Raw genomic sequence first — 15,719 nt, 5'->3', positions numbered from 1 at the left:
AATGAACCATAATGAACTCATAGAGAAGTAGGTCACAGTTCTTCATGGCTCCACCGGCCATTTAAGCGTCTTTCAGACGCTTGTTTTGGATTTATGCCCCCCCCCAACTGTACTGTTTGGGTCACTCTCTCTGCCCACAAGTTGTTTCTATCCACAGCAGGCTACAGAATGGCAAACGTAACGCTGCATTTAGCAGCTCAATAGTCACCAAAGTGGCAGAAACATAAACAAAGCTAAAAGGGTGTTTCTGTTCCATTCACAGTGTGGAAGGAGAAAGGACATCAAAGAAACACTCCATGTCTGTTGGGTGTCTACATAGATTACAGATCAATAATTTAATAATACGTGCTAAAGCTTGTTGCATGGCCGCCAAGAGAAGCAATCCATTAAGGCAGAGCTTAAAGAAAGGGATGCGTTGAGATCGAACTGGAGAACAAGTAGTATTTCCAGCAGGAAAGTCGGCTGCCATTGTAGGGCAGAGCTGTAAAATGACATCTCAGAGCAGTGAGTAATATTTATAAGAGGAACCGTGAAAAAGACCACGTTATTATGGGGTTAGGGGAGCTCATGCCACAGATCTGTAATATCAATACAAGCACGTCTTCCTTTAGGTTCAGTGGGAGCAGGGTAAATTACCTTTTTATATTAACACATATGAACCCATCAGAGTTCACTTTTCATTAGATTTTTATGTTTCAGGTGTTTAACATGGAGTGATCTTACTCATAATAAAGACCCTTGTTGTGTAGTAATGCGTTACCTGAACTCACTTAAAGGTTTTACAATTTAACTTATTTACATTTTTGACACTGATTTCATTTCTGTACTCTACTGGCTTTATTTTCCACTTTAAATGCAAGATGAAGAGGACGACTGACAGAAACGTGCCAAATGGGAGTTTCACAGGAAGACACATTCTCCCCTCAGCAGCTGTAAAAGAAGACAAAGCTTTTTTTTTTTTTTAACAGTACAAACAGACGCGAGACGCAGCCTTTTGGCCCCAAGGGGCAAAAGGTGAGGGCTCTGGGAGCGGAGGCCTGGTTCCAGAAGTCTGCCGGTAGACGAGACGCGTGTCCTCCTCACCGCATTCCTTCCCGTCTTAGATCAATGAACGGCTCTCACCGAGCTTTCTTCCTTCGGTCTCACTTGTTATTGCCCAGATGGCACCATATATAAAGAAACCAAAATCAGCCGGGTGGTGCGAGTCCAACAAGCTCACTGATCCTCGGCCGGGGCTTTTGTTCAGTTGCCCGAGTTCGAAATTCAGATCAGTTTTTACAGGTCTGGAGGTTAAATAGTCAAGTAAGGATTTCCTACTTCCAGAAGTCATCATGAGGTTAAGAGAAGTCTGCTTGGGAAATGCATGAATAAAGGAATAAGCCTGCGTAACCTGCGGCTGATCCCTTTCGTATAGTGAGGGGCAACTGTGCTGCTGCATGAATTGGCTTCAAGCAGAAGCCACTCGGGACTTCATATTCATGACTTCTGAGAGAAGCAGCAAGCAAGACATGCTGATTTAATCTGGACACATATACCAACTGTCACATTGTGAAAGTCAAACCCCTGCTCCGGGTGAGGAAGTGAGGTCATCATCTTCCACAGAACGCACTGACTCATCTTTTACCGACATAAATTTGAAATAAGAAATCATGCTCGAATTCGGAAATCTGCTGGTTTGGTAAATATAAAGAGCCTTTTGCTTCTTGGCTTTCTATCAATAGCCCCGTGAGGACACACAGGGACGCTGGAAGCATCGCTGTGACGCTGAAGTCCCCTCATAGAACCCTGCCAAAGACATGCATGGGTGTAGAGCGCCCTCTAGGGGACACAGCTCCGCGTTCATTTGACATGAAAATGAGTCAGGCAGTCAGAGCTGCGCATTATTCATCACCCTGTAAATGTAATTTTAACAGATTTACAATCATGACTTTTGATTTGCAAATGTACACAAATTATTTCTTATTACTGAAGACACAATAATGGTTTTCTATGTTTGTGTCGCTCGCATTGCAGCTGAAAATCAAGCAGACAAGATGATTTCTGGCCTCTTATGTAATTCAGCTGTTTCAGTAGTTAAGAGAATACGACTCAAAAGCAAATTATCCCTTTTCTTTTTTTTCTGTGGGGAAAATCTGAATCATAACCCACGCAGCGTTCTTGTCGTGCCACACCGTTGCGTTTAGGGGTCAACGTGGCCGACAGACATGCTCGTCAAAAAGCTCCCAGACCAGACAAGCTGCCTGGACTCGGGCTTTACAGCTACAAGGGAGAGAGAGAGAGAGAGAGCCAAGAGGTCACGGAGGTCCAGTGTGGTTCATCACTTTTACATGTCACACAGATCAAGCCTGGAAGCCTTGAATGCTTCTGAGGGCAGATTTATCAAGGGTTGTAAAAGTCTACAAAGAGGAGCTTGGCAGATGGCAAAAATCAGCATCCATCATTAAGTTGTTGTTTGTTTTTTAGGGGGGGGGGTTGATTATTTCTGAAATAAGATGAATCTCCTGCCAAGGGCTGAGGGGAATGTTTTTCACTGTAGAAAAATGGAGCTCTGCACACAAAAACAACAACCACACACTGGTGAAAATGTGACCTCTTTGGTGGAGTCATTAAAAGCCATGGAATTAGTTTCAAACAACAAACTCATTGGAAATGACATCATCAGCCGTTGATTCTATTTAAATGGACATTTGGCTAATTCAGCGTCATGAATAAAACTTAGATTTAAAAAGTAAATCTCAGTGGGAGCCAGACCCTCGTCTTTTCTCTGCCACTCCGCAATGTGTACAAACTGAAAGCAGAATAATTGTACAACAAAAAAAGGTCTGGATCGGCAATCAGTGATTAAGAAAGAGAAACACTCTAAATATTCCCGTAAACGAGAAGTAAATAGCTTTTTGATTGTTTTTCTAATGATGCACGACTTGCATATCAAATATCTGCAGTTTGGTGTCAAGCAGCAGTTTCAGTACCCCGGTTACCGTTACACAACCCAACAGGAGCAACACAACACATCTGCAAAGTCGACGTTTAACTTAAGGCCCCCTTGTGGGAAAGCAGACAAATGTATGTGCAGCTGGGAAATGAAATAAAGTTCAACTTTGGGATGGTTTTATTCACAGACAATGATTTTAATTTCAGAAAAATCACAAGTTCTTAGACCTGCCACTAGAAGTTAAATGCAAGTGGGGGGGGGGGGCTTCCCCCCCGAACCGAACAGGCTTCAACGTCTGTTACATGTTAAAGAGCTGCAGAAGAGAAACATATTGGTATTGTGTCAAATACATACATGTATATATATATTTATATTTATTAAAAAAAAAAAAAACTTTTATTCCTTACCTTGTGACACTACTTTAAGACTACAGCCACAGTTCAAGACCCAGAAATCTGCATATTTCAAAGAACCTGCTAAATTTGGCTTCTCTTCGACTAGGTATAAGTTACAGCGTACACACACACGTTGATCTTCAGTGATTCAAATAACTATTAGGACTCTTTCATGTCTGGTGACATAATTCCCTCTCCAAGTCCACTCAAGCTGGAACATGTCGAACACAAAAGTATGTTTGTTTTTTTAAAGGCAGACAGGACAGCTGTGGTCTTGTAGTCTTAACTATCTATTCAGTGCTTAAACCGCAGGGACATTTTCTATTCGAATGAGCTATGCAATAAGAAAGTCCGATCTTGTTCTTGCAGACAATATTGTTGGTGTGCGAAGTGAGCCTCTTGATGATGTTACACAATTTTTCGAGAGAGTATGGTTTAAGACAGAGGGTCGAAACAATCCATTACGATTAAGTGCAGTAGTTTTGTCCTTCTGGTGGTTGTGGAAGCTTGATATTTTCTTTGGCCATCATTAGATGCCTTAACTCTTGAAGAACACATTTAATGGTATAAGTATTCTTCCATTTTGATAATATGGGTATGCTACGTGGATCCACCTGTGAGGAACACATACACACACACACACAAAAAGAAATCAGTCATTGTGACAGTGAGCTACAACATGTCTGAGTCATGTCACACAGCAGATCAGATTTGTGAGAACACTTACAAGGCCGGTGGAATTATTTATTCCATTCATGTTTATTTTTGTTACAAATCTAACAGCCGGGGCTGCATCTGGGTATCTGGAGCCACATTCCACTTTCAGACTGTATATCCTGTTCTCAAAACTGGTCTGACAAAGTAGAGAGAGCAGAAACACATTTCAATCAGTCCCCGGGATCGCACTGCTCGACTTTGTTTTTGCCCCCGAGTATTCTCTACTTACTCTCGGCGGTCCAATGATCATGCCCGTCCACTGTGTGAGAGTCATGTCCTCATCGTCCTCGAGGCCCCAGCTGACTGTGCCATCACCAAACCCCTTCTGCCCCTCTTCAAGCTCTTCCAACAAGTAAAAATTGCGTGGAACTTTAACTCCTGAAACAAACAGAGTATGATTTTCAGGGTAAAACGTGTCTGTTGTATCATTTTACTGCAGTTTAATTACATAAAAAATAAATAAAACCCCATATATATATATATATACACAGATGAGCGCACATACATCAAGTTGTGCCAGAAAATTCGCAGTAAGAATAAAACTATCCACATGTTTATAATAACAATAATAATACATTTTATTTATATGGCGCTTTTCTGGAAACTCAAAGTCGCTTTACACAGTATACATACTATAAAAACAGCAAAGAAATACAGAAATACAGACAATAAATGTTGAGCTAAAACATATTAAAGCACTCAAGGACGTATTGATTAAACAGTTAATGCGTTCACAATCAAACGAGTCGCTAACGCGGATACAATAGGCTCGATGCTAAATCAACTACGCAAGCTAGCATAGCCTGCTGTTGTTTACAATCATATTAACAGCAGTTTATACACATTTGCGCAGTTTCCCATCACATTGTAGCAACTGTATGACCTCCCGTGTAACATGTAAAGTTAATTCTTACTAATGCTGACGCTTATTCCCGACCCCTTGAGCTATCTCAGCTAACCAACAGGGTTTAGCCACTCGCTCACGTAAGCTAGGCAAACACGGTAGCTTCACGGGATAGCTGGCTCCCGTTAAACAGCTGCTTTTTTCGATAGGGAACATAAAACACATGTATTCGTTTATATTCGGATTCGTTTCGCATATGTTTAAAGGAGAAGCCGCAGCGACCGCAGGCTTCGACGACACTTCGCGTCACTGTAGATGCTAATTTAAAAGGCACACAAACCTGTGGTGTTCGCCATCTTCTCCTGCCGAGTCCAGAAGCACGCAGAGCTGTGACGTCACGCCGGCAGGAGGCCGCACCGCAGCCGGCCCCGCCCCTCATTCACTTAAAATGCACATCCTGAGAAAACGCGATATCGTTACTATATTTTTTAATTAGGGGATTTAAGAGAAATAGATTCAAAAAGTGAATTTGGGCCAGGTTTTAAAAGGTTTGGAAAATTACATCAAATAGTTTCTGTAGCACAGAAATCACAAACATACAGAGCAGCCGAATTACTGCCATTTATCTTTAATGTTTCTATTATAAAGTAGCACAGTCATGACGATTAAATCAAGGGTTTGAACATCTCACAGTATAAATTTAGCTTCGATATATATTATACTGGGTATCATCTGGGATATAATTTAAACTATTGCAATAAAACAAAAACAAAAAGATCCTTTCTGAACATTTTCAGTGAGCAGCATTTTATTTTCTCCTCTCAATAAATGCAAACCACAAGGACAACACTGGAAACAAGTCACTCACTTCAGTCTCAGCAATTACAATGTACAGTTAAATCAAGAGCATCGCTGGAAACAACAAATGAAATCATATCACTTTAAATATAAGCTCTATTGATTTTATTTTGGCTGTCCTCTCCTTTGTTCTTACCTTAATGTAGAACAGAAAGTGCAGAATGAGGACATTCAGGTTGACTAACCACAACACACACACACTGCTTCAATTTTACAAAGTATTATACAAGAGGACAAGGCAGGATGGGATGAGAACCCACAGACTACGCATGATTGCAGGTCACGTCTCAGGCGAGGAGGCGAACAATCTTCCCGGTGACTGTCAGGTAATCCTCGTCAGCCAGGGATCGGAGCGCCTCATCGAACAAGTCCTTAGTGACGGCCTGAAAAGAGAAGAAAGAGACGCAGACTCAAACTGTGTGTATCGTAAAAATAATATAATAAAAATAAAATAAAAATACATTTGGTCAAACTGTAGCAAATACAAATTGCATTGTAATCATAATATTGTTTTTAAATACCTACAAATAATTATTTATTCAAATGTATTTTTAGTCCTGTCCGTCACATTTCGATTTCTAAAAGCGCTCCGAGAGTTGAAATCAAACACTCACCGCTTCAGACTGTCCTCTGAGGTCGTCGAGCAGCTGCTGGTATTTCATTGCCGGCGTCCTTCCCTTCGCCTGGATCAGCTTCTTCAGCGCTTGGGCGAGCTCCTCCCTGCGCTTCCGCGCCGTGGCACTCATACCTGGGAATCACAAACGGTTGCCAATCAAACACCGCCAGTCTGCAAGCTAATGATTGTTTTAAATACGCATCGGCGGTTTGGCTCGTTTGTGCTCAAGCTAATGGTAAAAATCCTAATGTTCCGCTTTCAGCGACGCCATATTGCGACGGTACCCGTTGTGAGGATAGAGATGTCGACGAGGCCCGTTCTGGGATCGGTGGCCGACTGCTTGAGGGCCTCTCTGTGCAGCCGCTTGGCCTCCTCTACGTCAATGGTCTCCACCTTCTCAGAGAAGCGCACCTTGGCGTGGGCCTCCGCCAGGCGGATCAGGGACTCCAGCTGTCTGGGGTAGGCGGATACCATTCCCCGACCACTGCCTATCTTCCTCATATCCACATAAGCCTGAAGGCAAAACGAGAACAAAGTCAAACGTGGACCGTAACTAATTTAGTTTGACGAGTAACGACGATGCAAAAGTTACACGCATGCGCTGAACACAGGTTCTTGAGAAGCAAACCTCAATGAGGGCCTGGCTGGCTTCTTCGCTCAGCCTCGGGCTAATGTACGTCCGCGCATAAGCGATGTAGTCCCTCAGCACAGCCATGTCGAGGAACTCTTCCTCCATCTGCTCCTCGCTCTGGTAGTACAACGCCACCAGGTGGTGGGCCAGCCGGCGGTCGTAAGCCTCGTCTTGGGGATCCAGCATCAGGAAGATGAGGTCAAATCTGACGAAGCGCGAAAAGTGAGAGCACAGACCATGAAGACGATACAAGACAAGTAATTGGGGATTAGTGTCGATGCTGGATTAAATCCGTCTGATTGCATGACGCCGTCCCTCATGGAGACATTTAAAAACATAGCAACAGCGACCGTCTGAGGAGCCCTTTGCTTTTAACTCACACTGCCCCGAAGCGCCGATCGCCAGATCCATTTCATCGCGAAAGAACGCTCTCAATTTGCATGAAGATTTCAACCGATCAAGAGCAGGAATTTCATTTATCATCAGGTGTTTCGGTGTGGCCGACGGAGGGTGTTCACCTGGACAGGAGCGTGTGAGGCAACTGGATGTTCTCGATGGTGGTCTTTTTGGAGTTCCACTGAGATTCGACAGGGTTAGCCGCGGCCAACACGGCCGTACGGGCATTCAACTGGCAAATTATTCCAGCCTGCAAAGAAAGCAGTGAGGACCGGAGGAAGACGTGAGCGTTGCTCTCTGACCCGTGCGTGTCGGAAATGTGTCAGACTCACTTTAGCAATGGACAGAGTCTGCTGCTCCATGACCTCGTGCAGCACGGAGCGCGTGCTGTCGCTCATTTTGTCGAACTCGTCGATGCAGCAGATGCCGTTGTCGCTAAGCACCAACGCTCCGGTCTGCAGGACCAGCTGCCTGGTTTCCGGATCCTTCATCACGTAGGCGGTGAGACCCACAGCGCTGGAGCCCTTCCCCGATGTGTACTGGCCCCGGGGCACCAGGTTGTAGACGTACTGCAGCAGCTGGGACTTGCTGGTGCCGGGGTCGCCGCAGAGCAAAATGTTGACTTCGGCGCGGAAGCTTCCCCGGCCGGTCTGACTGAAGTCCTTACGGGCGCCGCCAAACAGCTGCAGCAGAATGCCCTGGAACCAAGAGACGAGCCCTGCTGTCAAACGATCAGAACTATTCCATCTAGTCGGGCGGCATTCAAATCCCATGATCTGAAATCACTCGGAACTTTGTGCAGAGAATCATACTTGAAGGTTATTCTGTATCATTCGGCGCATCAAAGCGGAGAACCTCCAGGGCGCTGATGGCATGAATGACTCCTTCATATATATATTCTCCGTCCCGACGCACCTTCTTGATGTCTTCGTGCTCGTAGATGCTCGGCGCGAGGGCAGAGGAGAGGCGATCGTAGACGTCTGGCTTGGCTGCCAGCTCCTTCAGCGTCTGGACCCGGTCTTCGGTGAACAGCTTCTGTTCCGCCTCATCGTCCAAGCCGTGCAGGCGCTTCTCGTCCGTTTTGCGGAAGTGGATGGCATCGATGTGAGTTTTGTACACGGACTTCACGTTGCTCTGAATGGGGCTCACGCGCATGGGGACGGCTCTGTAGATGCCTGCAGGGACAAGTGGAAAAGCTGTTAGAGTGTGTGTGTGTGTGTGCATGCGTGTGTGCGTGCGTGTCAGGAATCATGCGATGAAGGAAGTGCATTTATGAATATTAGCCCTTTAAGAGGGAAGACGGGGTGTGATTGCGTGAGTTTACATTTCTTTTCGGCTTGTAAATTGTTTTATTTATATATCGAGTTCATTGTTCACTATATGCGCTTCATTTTATTTTGTGCTTTTATTTTTCCATCTAAATCTTTCCTTTACGTGTTCAAAATCTTTTCTGATCAAGCATTAATGAAAAGCAGTAACAACAATAACAAAGAAGCCATTTTGAGATTAAATCCAGACTATTTAAAAAAATGAAGCTGAAATAATGAAAAAAATAATCTATTGAGGAAAGATGAATATGCAACTACTTGTAATTCTGAGAATTGGTTGTTTAAAAATCTAAAACATGAACACTTTTCTTGGCACGTCTTTCACTTTTGGATTCAGAGACCGCTCGGTTGCCTCCACTCGAGCCTGAATGCTCTTACCTGTGATGTTGATGCGGTCTCCCGGCTGCACCTTGTCTACCAGGTCATTATGGGCATAGACGAAGGTCGTGTGCGGCGTCTGACCAGCCGGCATATCGTCTGGAGACTCTTGAATTTTGACCTGTTACACCGGATCAACAAACAGATGTCACACTCCGCCCCCCCCCGCCACCAATTCCACTAAACATATTCGGAGATTGACTGTAACCAATCTGCCCCAAGCCAAGCCCCCCCCCCCCCCCCAAGGCCCGGGCTCGAGTCTCACCATCTGCTTGTCTGAAAAACCCGAGCGGTTGTGAATCAGCGCCAGGCTGTGGGCGGTGTTGCAGTGGCGGCACGCAGCCGGCTCAGCAATGCGCCCGCGATCTACCTCCACACGCGTTGTGTAGGCGCACACCTGGCACTGGAAGAAGGCCTCCTGCATCTCTGGGATGAGCTGCGAGGTGCGGATCACCATGCCGCTGATGGTGATCAGCTGATCGATGTCTGCGAAGGCAACGCATAAAGTACACGGAAAATCATCAGAACACGAGCGCCTCACGTCACATCAAAGCATTATTCACAAAAAAAAATATCCCACACTCTATACGAGATGGGATATCTCACACGACTGTTCTAATAAGTGTGATGCCACGTTGAAAGCATCTCGTGTGACGGATTCACAAATCCACTCACCATCTGGGTTCAGGCTCCTCATGCTTCTGGTTTTTAGGGCGTTGTAGGGGCGGACTTGGATCTGGTGCTCAAGGATGGAGTCAGGAAAGCGCTCAAAGAAGAGCTCATTCACTGCCATGTCAAAGGTTGGGATGACTTCCTGAAGGGGAGCAAATTACGCACTTCCGAGCATCAATGTGTGCCAAAACAGCCACAAGAGAGAAATTCTTTATTTGGAACTGGAAATGCATGCCAGTTTGACTAGATGAAAATGACTTTACCTGCGGGTAGCAGACGAGCTGCCGGTACATTTCTGCATCGAAGGATTGCACATGCAGGCAATTCACATTCAGCACCGGATCACCAACGACACTGATCTGTCAGACAAAAGAAAAAACAAGATCAATCCCAGAGAGGTAAAACATTTTGTCTAAACCTGAGTGTCCCAAGAAGCATCATTTAACAGAAAGAGACTATTAAAATAAACGCCACATCACCTCCTCCAGCTTCTGCATGTACAAAGGCTCATTCAGGTCCAGACCTGCGTTCTCATCTTCATTCGAGTTTGGGTCAGTGAACCTCTGCAGGAACCTCTGAGAAGAAAGCGAAACCATCCCATAAAAATGAGTGTCTCTGTACTACAAGGACATTATATCACAATATAGATGAAATATAGGATTTCAGACCTGAAACTTCTCCTTGCAGGTCCCAACGTTGACGTCAGTCCCCCAGATGACAAGTCTCTGGCCGGCGTTTGGCTCGCTGGCGCCCACACCGTCAGCAGCGGGCTGGAAAAGCATGTGAAAAGGCAAAACTCGGATTTAATATCACATAAATTATTTTCTGCCTATTGTAAATGAGAATAAATGGCAGACACAATCTGAATAACTCTGACTATTCCTGACTGACCAGCTCAGACTGAAGATCAACTTGCGGTGCCTTCCTGACTGAGCCCAGGTCAGGGCGCTGTCTGGCTGGGGTCCCCCGCACACCACTGCGTGGGGTCCCTTCAACTCTGGAACTCGGCGTCCCATACATCAAAGGGGAGCTCATGTCCACTTCATTGGGTAAGACTGTCAAGCAAGAGAAAAAGAATCAATTTATAAAACACTAGAATAGAATAGAATAGAAAGCCTTTACTGTCTTTGCATAGTGGCTATACAAAGAGATTAGGAGCGCTGCTCCGTCCGGTGCGTAGTACAACAAACAAATCAACTAATTATGTTTATTCAAGAAAATTAACATTTTCATTAAAAAAAAGACAGAAAAGCACTCAGAGCACGCAGACCTCCGTCAAGCGGCTCGTTCCCATCGTAATTGGATTTACACCGTCCACATGGTGATCTGGATCATCATCAAAAGGTTCTAAATTGTTCTTGGTCATCATACGCCCTCTGTTTGGCCTTTGCCACCCCTCATCTCCTTGTACTCTTATTTCCTCTCTTCTGTCCTCTCGATGTCCCACTTCTTCTTAGCTAACCTCTTTTCCTGTATACAAATCTGCACTTCCTGGTTCCACCCCCCAGGTCTCCTTCCAGAAGACACGCCCAGTACTCTCCTACCCGTATCCCTGATCGCCCTAGCCGTTGTATTCCTGTATTTTATTTGGCGGAGGTAAACATAAATGTTAAACTTCAACTCGGCATATTGAGCGGTGACTACCTGAGGGCCGTGGGCTGGAGAACAGAGATGTGTCCTGAGGTGCTGCTGGACTTTGCATGTCGGTGGGAGGGGAGGTGGGCATCGGCATCAGGTCCGCAGTGGAGGAGTCCTGGCCTCTGCGCCGCTGAGATGGAGGTGACGTAGGGCCCTCGCTGCTGGCTGAGGATTCACAACACAAAAAAACAGCCAACAGTGTGGAAGGTCACATACATCATGAACGTCCTGTAATTTAATAATCTACGGAACTGTTGAGAAAATAAACTTACGGGTTCCCGGGTTGGCGCTCCTGTCTCGTTTACGGCCACTCGGAGTGGATGTTGGGGAAGACATTGTTGGGCGATCACTGGACAAAATGAAATTAAGCGAGTTACCTTTTTGTTTTGTTTTTTTTGCTTCTGCAGAAGGAACTAAGTGACTTTTACCACACCGTCCTGCAGATTGATTTTTATTAACTTGCTAACTGACCTTCCAAATGAAAGGTCTGGAATTTGAAAGAGATTGACACGCTTCACTACTATCCCCCACACCCCAGGAGACTGAAGTAGTTTTAAGAATTAATCTGCAGATATACCACGCTACTGCTAGTTTATATGTACCATCATAGCTGAGTTATGTGTATCAGGTGCTGTTATATTTGGTAAAAACCTCTGCTCTTAAACAATAACTGGCTTCGGCTGGGTGGACAGTAACTCCACCCACATGACATGTGGCGGTGGAGACAAAACGATGAAACCAGCGAGCTAAATAAAAACTTACGTTAAATACACACCGTTTTATAATTTAACGTGCCCGATCAATTACAACAAATAGTAATAACTTGAGCAGATAGAGCGCATTCTTACCTCTTCTGTGTATGCGACGACTGCTGCACATATGGCGCGAAAGCATGGGTGACGTCATATTCGCGGGGAACTTTGGACCAATAGCGGGCCAGGATGTTTCGTCTATTTCCGGTCGAGTCTACCATCTGGTAGGGAGGTTTTATGTTGAGTTATGCTCGGGATGACTTTGAATTTCTGTTATAAATGTCCAAATTGGTAAAATTTAGACTTAACAGTACAAATAACAAAAACAAACATCTACATTAAAACGAAGTTACGATGCGTGATCCGCCCCTGCGCCTTTATCTCCATTAATACCCTGAGCCTGATTTGGTTTCGTCCAAACATGACAGGAGCGTCTGTCCCCGCCTTGGTCCTTTATTGTTAAACTAAAACATCCGAATCATGAAGAAATGCGAACATTTTAAGGATATGTATCTATTATTATCGTGATTAATCGGACCTTCATTTCTAGAGACACAAATATAATTTTATTTAATAAAATGAGTGACTCGATCCTGCATCTAAGCTCGTTGACCACAACGTGGCGCAATGCCCATATTCGAACACCGTTAGAGGGGAAGTACCGCATTGCATACTTTATTGGTGGGTGGGGTGGTGAAATCATGTTAATGTGATTCCAGTGTAAATGAAGATAGTTCTAAACTAAGTGATCCCGGATAAGAAGACTGTATGTAGGCCAACTAGCACTTGTCAGACTCTTTAATGTGCTTGCAAGAGTTGCAAATTAGGATGGATTGTCTTTAGATCTGGAGGTCACAGCTTTTTGCAGACCCCTAATGACATCTTGTAAATTACTGAGCAGTATGTTGCCTTTTCTTTTAGTAGGCTCCTCTCCACAGAAACACTTTTACCACACAGTATTTTGTTCACTGAGCCATTTTTGGGACAGCCGTTTATAGGCCTTGTGGCAAACGACAAAATTAAACCAAAGCCTAAATCTTTTAATATAAGGACCCTCAGTAAAGTAAATAAGAAATAAATAGAACACAGCAACGAAAATAACCAAATCTTCAGGAGAAGTTTACAAAAAACCTGAAGGCTAGAAGCACACCTTGGAGTAGTGCAATCTTTTACTACTTTTAATAATTATATACTTCCCTATTATTCCCTACAATTATCTTGTTACTATAGTTACGTGTTACTTTTCATAAAGATTTTACAAACAAAATGTAAAATGACATGAATATGTTGTGATTTTTAGAGTAATAGTTAGAACGAGCTTCCCTTTGACCAGCTACAAGTACTGCTTACATGCTAATGCATGCCGGTAGACAGAAAGTTATACTATGACACATAGAGTCACAATTTTATACTATATAGATATAAATATATAATCTAAAAGAATACCTAGTATTTGCCAGCAGTCTGACCTGGTGTCAATCTGAGTTAGGCCATTTAGTAATTTTTAAACTATTTCGACACATTGCACTGCCAATCCAGATTCCAATAATAATAATGATAATAATAAAAAAACGAATTATTTTCCTGTTCCTGATGTAAACGGATCCACTGCCAAGTGTAATAAACTACATAAAAATCATTTGAGATGTTTTTGACGCACAGAGTGGATTCATAGTGGAGCTTTCAGCCCAGTAAAATGAAAAGTTTAGTAGGTGCTACTTTTATTTTTTACAACTACCTCCTAAAGAACCCTCTCCGTGCTGCTTCTGACTGCCTTCATCTGTAATGGATTATTTATTGGCTGTAATCGTGCTACTCTTTAATCCGTAAATATCTTCGCACCACGTTTCGAGCGAGGTTTTCATAGGGCTGGTGACAGCCGATAAAATTATTCCTAATCCCGAACAACCACTCTGGACTATGTAAACAACTGAATCATTCATACAATCGTAGTAAAAAAAAAAAAGTGGGCGGCATGAGCAGCACCGCCCCTCTCTCCTCAAATGGGGAAATTGACGGACACCACGTGACCTCCGTTTTTGCCTCGACTGGCTTGTGAGAGGGCGTTGCGTGTGACGTCAGCGAGCAAAACGCTACAAAACACTCCGCGAACGTACAGATGTGTCAGATTGACTTTTTTTTTTTTAACTAGTAACAGCAACCTGAAAGTCAACGCGCAGGGCGAGAAAAAAAAAAGACAAATAACATTCTAACGGAGGAACTTGCAAAAGACGAGGAGAAGCGAACTTTCTTGTGTTTTCTTTTTTAACAAGTAACTCTTCATCCAACACAAACACGTGAGCGGAAGCCCCCCCCCCGAGTTCATGTGCGACCCCTACAGCCCGGACCCCCCACAATGCACCATGAGTTGGGCGATGGAGCCTGCTAACTTCTACGAGGGCGTCAAGCTGTGCGCGGCGCAGCAGGGGCTCTGCAAGCCGGGCGACGACGCCACCATGGTGGAGCTGAGCACCGCCCCCGCCATCTACGACGACGAGGGCGCCATCGACTTCAGCCACTACATCGAGTCCATGACGGCCGTGCCCAACCTGGAGCTGTGCAACGACGAGCTCTTCCTCGACCTGTTCAACACTGTGAAACAAGAGAAGGTGGACTTCTACGGCGCGCACGCCCAGCAGCTGCCGTTCCCGTACGCGTTGGAGAGGAGGGGGGGCGGCGGCGGCGGCGGCGGCGCGCCGAGCAAGGCGCCGTTCAACGCGCCCATCAAGCAGGAGTCCGACTGGAGCGACAGCGACGTGTCCTCGTCCCTGCCTTCGCAGATCGAGACGTGCGCGCAGACCTCCGTCAGCCTCACGACGGGGCAGCCGACCCCCCCGACCACGCCGGAGCCCGTCTCCAGCGCGGTGTCGGTGAGATCCTCCCCGCGGAAGATCGGCAGGGAGAAGGGGAAGAAGAGCGTGGACAGGTTCAGCTTGGAGTACCGGCAGCGGCGCGAGAGGAATAACATTGCGGTGAGGAAAAGCAGGGACAAAGCCAAGATCCGCAACGTGGAGATGCAGCAGAAGCTGCTGGAACTGGGATCCGAGAACGAGCGGCTGCATAAAACCATCGAGCAGCTCAGCAGAGAGCTCGCAGGGCTCAGAGAGTTCTTCAAGCAGATGCCCAGCGCCCCCTTTGCGGGCTCAGAGAGCCGGTGACGAAACCCTGAACTAGGGAGACGATACCTCAGACAATCCGGTTTACCATCTGTAACAGATGCATTTAAAGCTTCCCATAATGGCGCTGGGGAATTATGATTGCTGCCATATCTGTGGGGTTTATTCCTCTATTAAATTATTTTACCACTGCATTTACACGATGTTATACTTAACATGGTACATGTTATATCAATTCCGAACTTTGTACAAGAGCCAGAGCTGAACTTTTCTATAGTTTATATGAAACTTTGAGAACATTTGTTTATGGAATCTAATAAAATTGCTGAAAATGTGAAAAAAAAAAACTGTTGTAGCCTGTGAGTTCTCCTTTTATTATGGTGGTGGGGTTGCTGAGAGGGGGGGGGGGGGTTCTCATATCATGAGAAGTCAAAAAAAGCAATGGA

At 45.1% G+C, this 15,719-nt stretch overlaps 3 protein-coding genes across 3 annotated transcripts; 1 reads left to right on the top strand and 2 right to left on the bottom strand.

Moving 5' to 3' along the window:
• Positions 1–3,091: 3,091 nt before the first annotated feature.
• ube2v2 (ubiquitin-conjugating enzyme E2 variant 2) lies at positions 3,092–5,252 on the bottom strand. The gene is made up of 4 exons (XM_068748373.1): positions 5,229–5,252; positions 4,274–4,422; positions 4,055–4,180; positions 3,092–3,941 (listed from the first exon to the last, which is right to left on the bottom strand). Exons 1-4 carry the CDS (start codon positions 5,242–5,244, stop codon positions 3,795–3,797), a joined length of 438 nt encoding a protein of 145 aa, XP_068604474.1. The 5' UTR covers positions 5,245–5,252; the 3' UTR covers positions 3,092–3,794.
• Positions 5,253–5,769: 517 nt separating this feature from the next.
• Positions 5,770–11,741, bottom strand: mcm4 (minichromosome maintenance complex component 4). The gene is made up of 16 exons (XM_068748372.1): positions 11,678–11,741; positions 11,412–11,570; positions 10,659–10,822; positions 10,436–10,537; positions 10,247–10,342; positions 10,031–10,126; positions 9,771–9,909; positions 9,361–9,581; positions 9,096–9,216; positions 8,305–8,564; positions 7,722–8,087; positions 7,512–7,639; positions 6,991–7,198; positions 6,647–6,875; positions 6,361–6,494; positions 5,770–6,129 (listed from the first exon to the last, which is right to left on the bottom strand). The coding sequence occupies exons 1-16, from the start codon at positions 11,739–11,741 to the stop codon at positions 6,034–6,036; spliced, it is 2,583 nt and encodes an 860-aa protein (XP_068604473.1). The 3' UTR covers positions 5,770–6,033.
• A 2,564-nt stretch (positions 11,742–14,305) lies between these two features.
• On the top strand, positions 14,306–15,620 carry cebpd (CCAAT enhancer binding protein delta). The gene has a single exon (XM_068748616.1). It carries the CDS (start codon positions 14,482–14,484, stop codon positions 15,313–15,315), a length of 834 nt encoding a protein of 277 aa, XP_068604717.1. The 5' UTR covers positions 14,306–14,481; the 3' UTR covers positions 15,316–15,620.
• The last annotated feature ends 99 nt before the right edge of the window (positions 15,621–15,719 follow it).

Source organism: Brachionichthys hirsutus, chromosome 15, assembly GCF_040956055.1.
Source record: "Brachionichthys hirsutus isolate HB-005 chromosome 15, CSIRO-AGI_Bhir_v1, whole genome shotgun sequence".
NCBI classification, from domain to species: Eukaryota; Metazoa; Chordata; class Actinopteri; order Lophiiformes; family Brachionichthyidae; genus Brachionichthys; species Brachionichthys hirsutus.
This window is presented reverse-complemented; position numbering and strand designations above follow the sequence as displayed.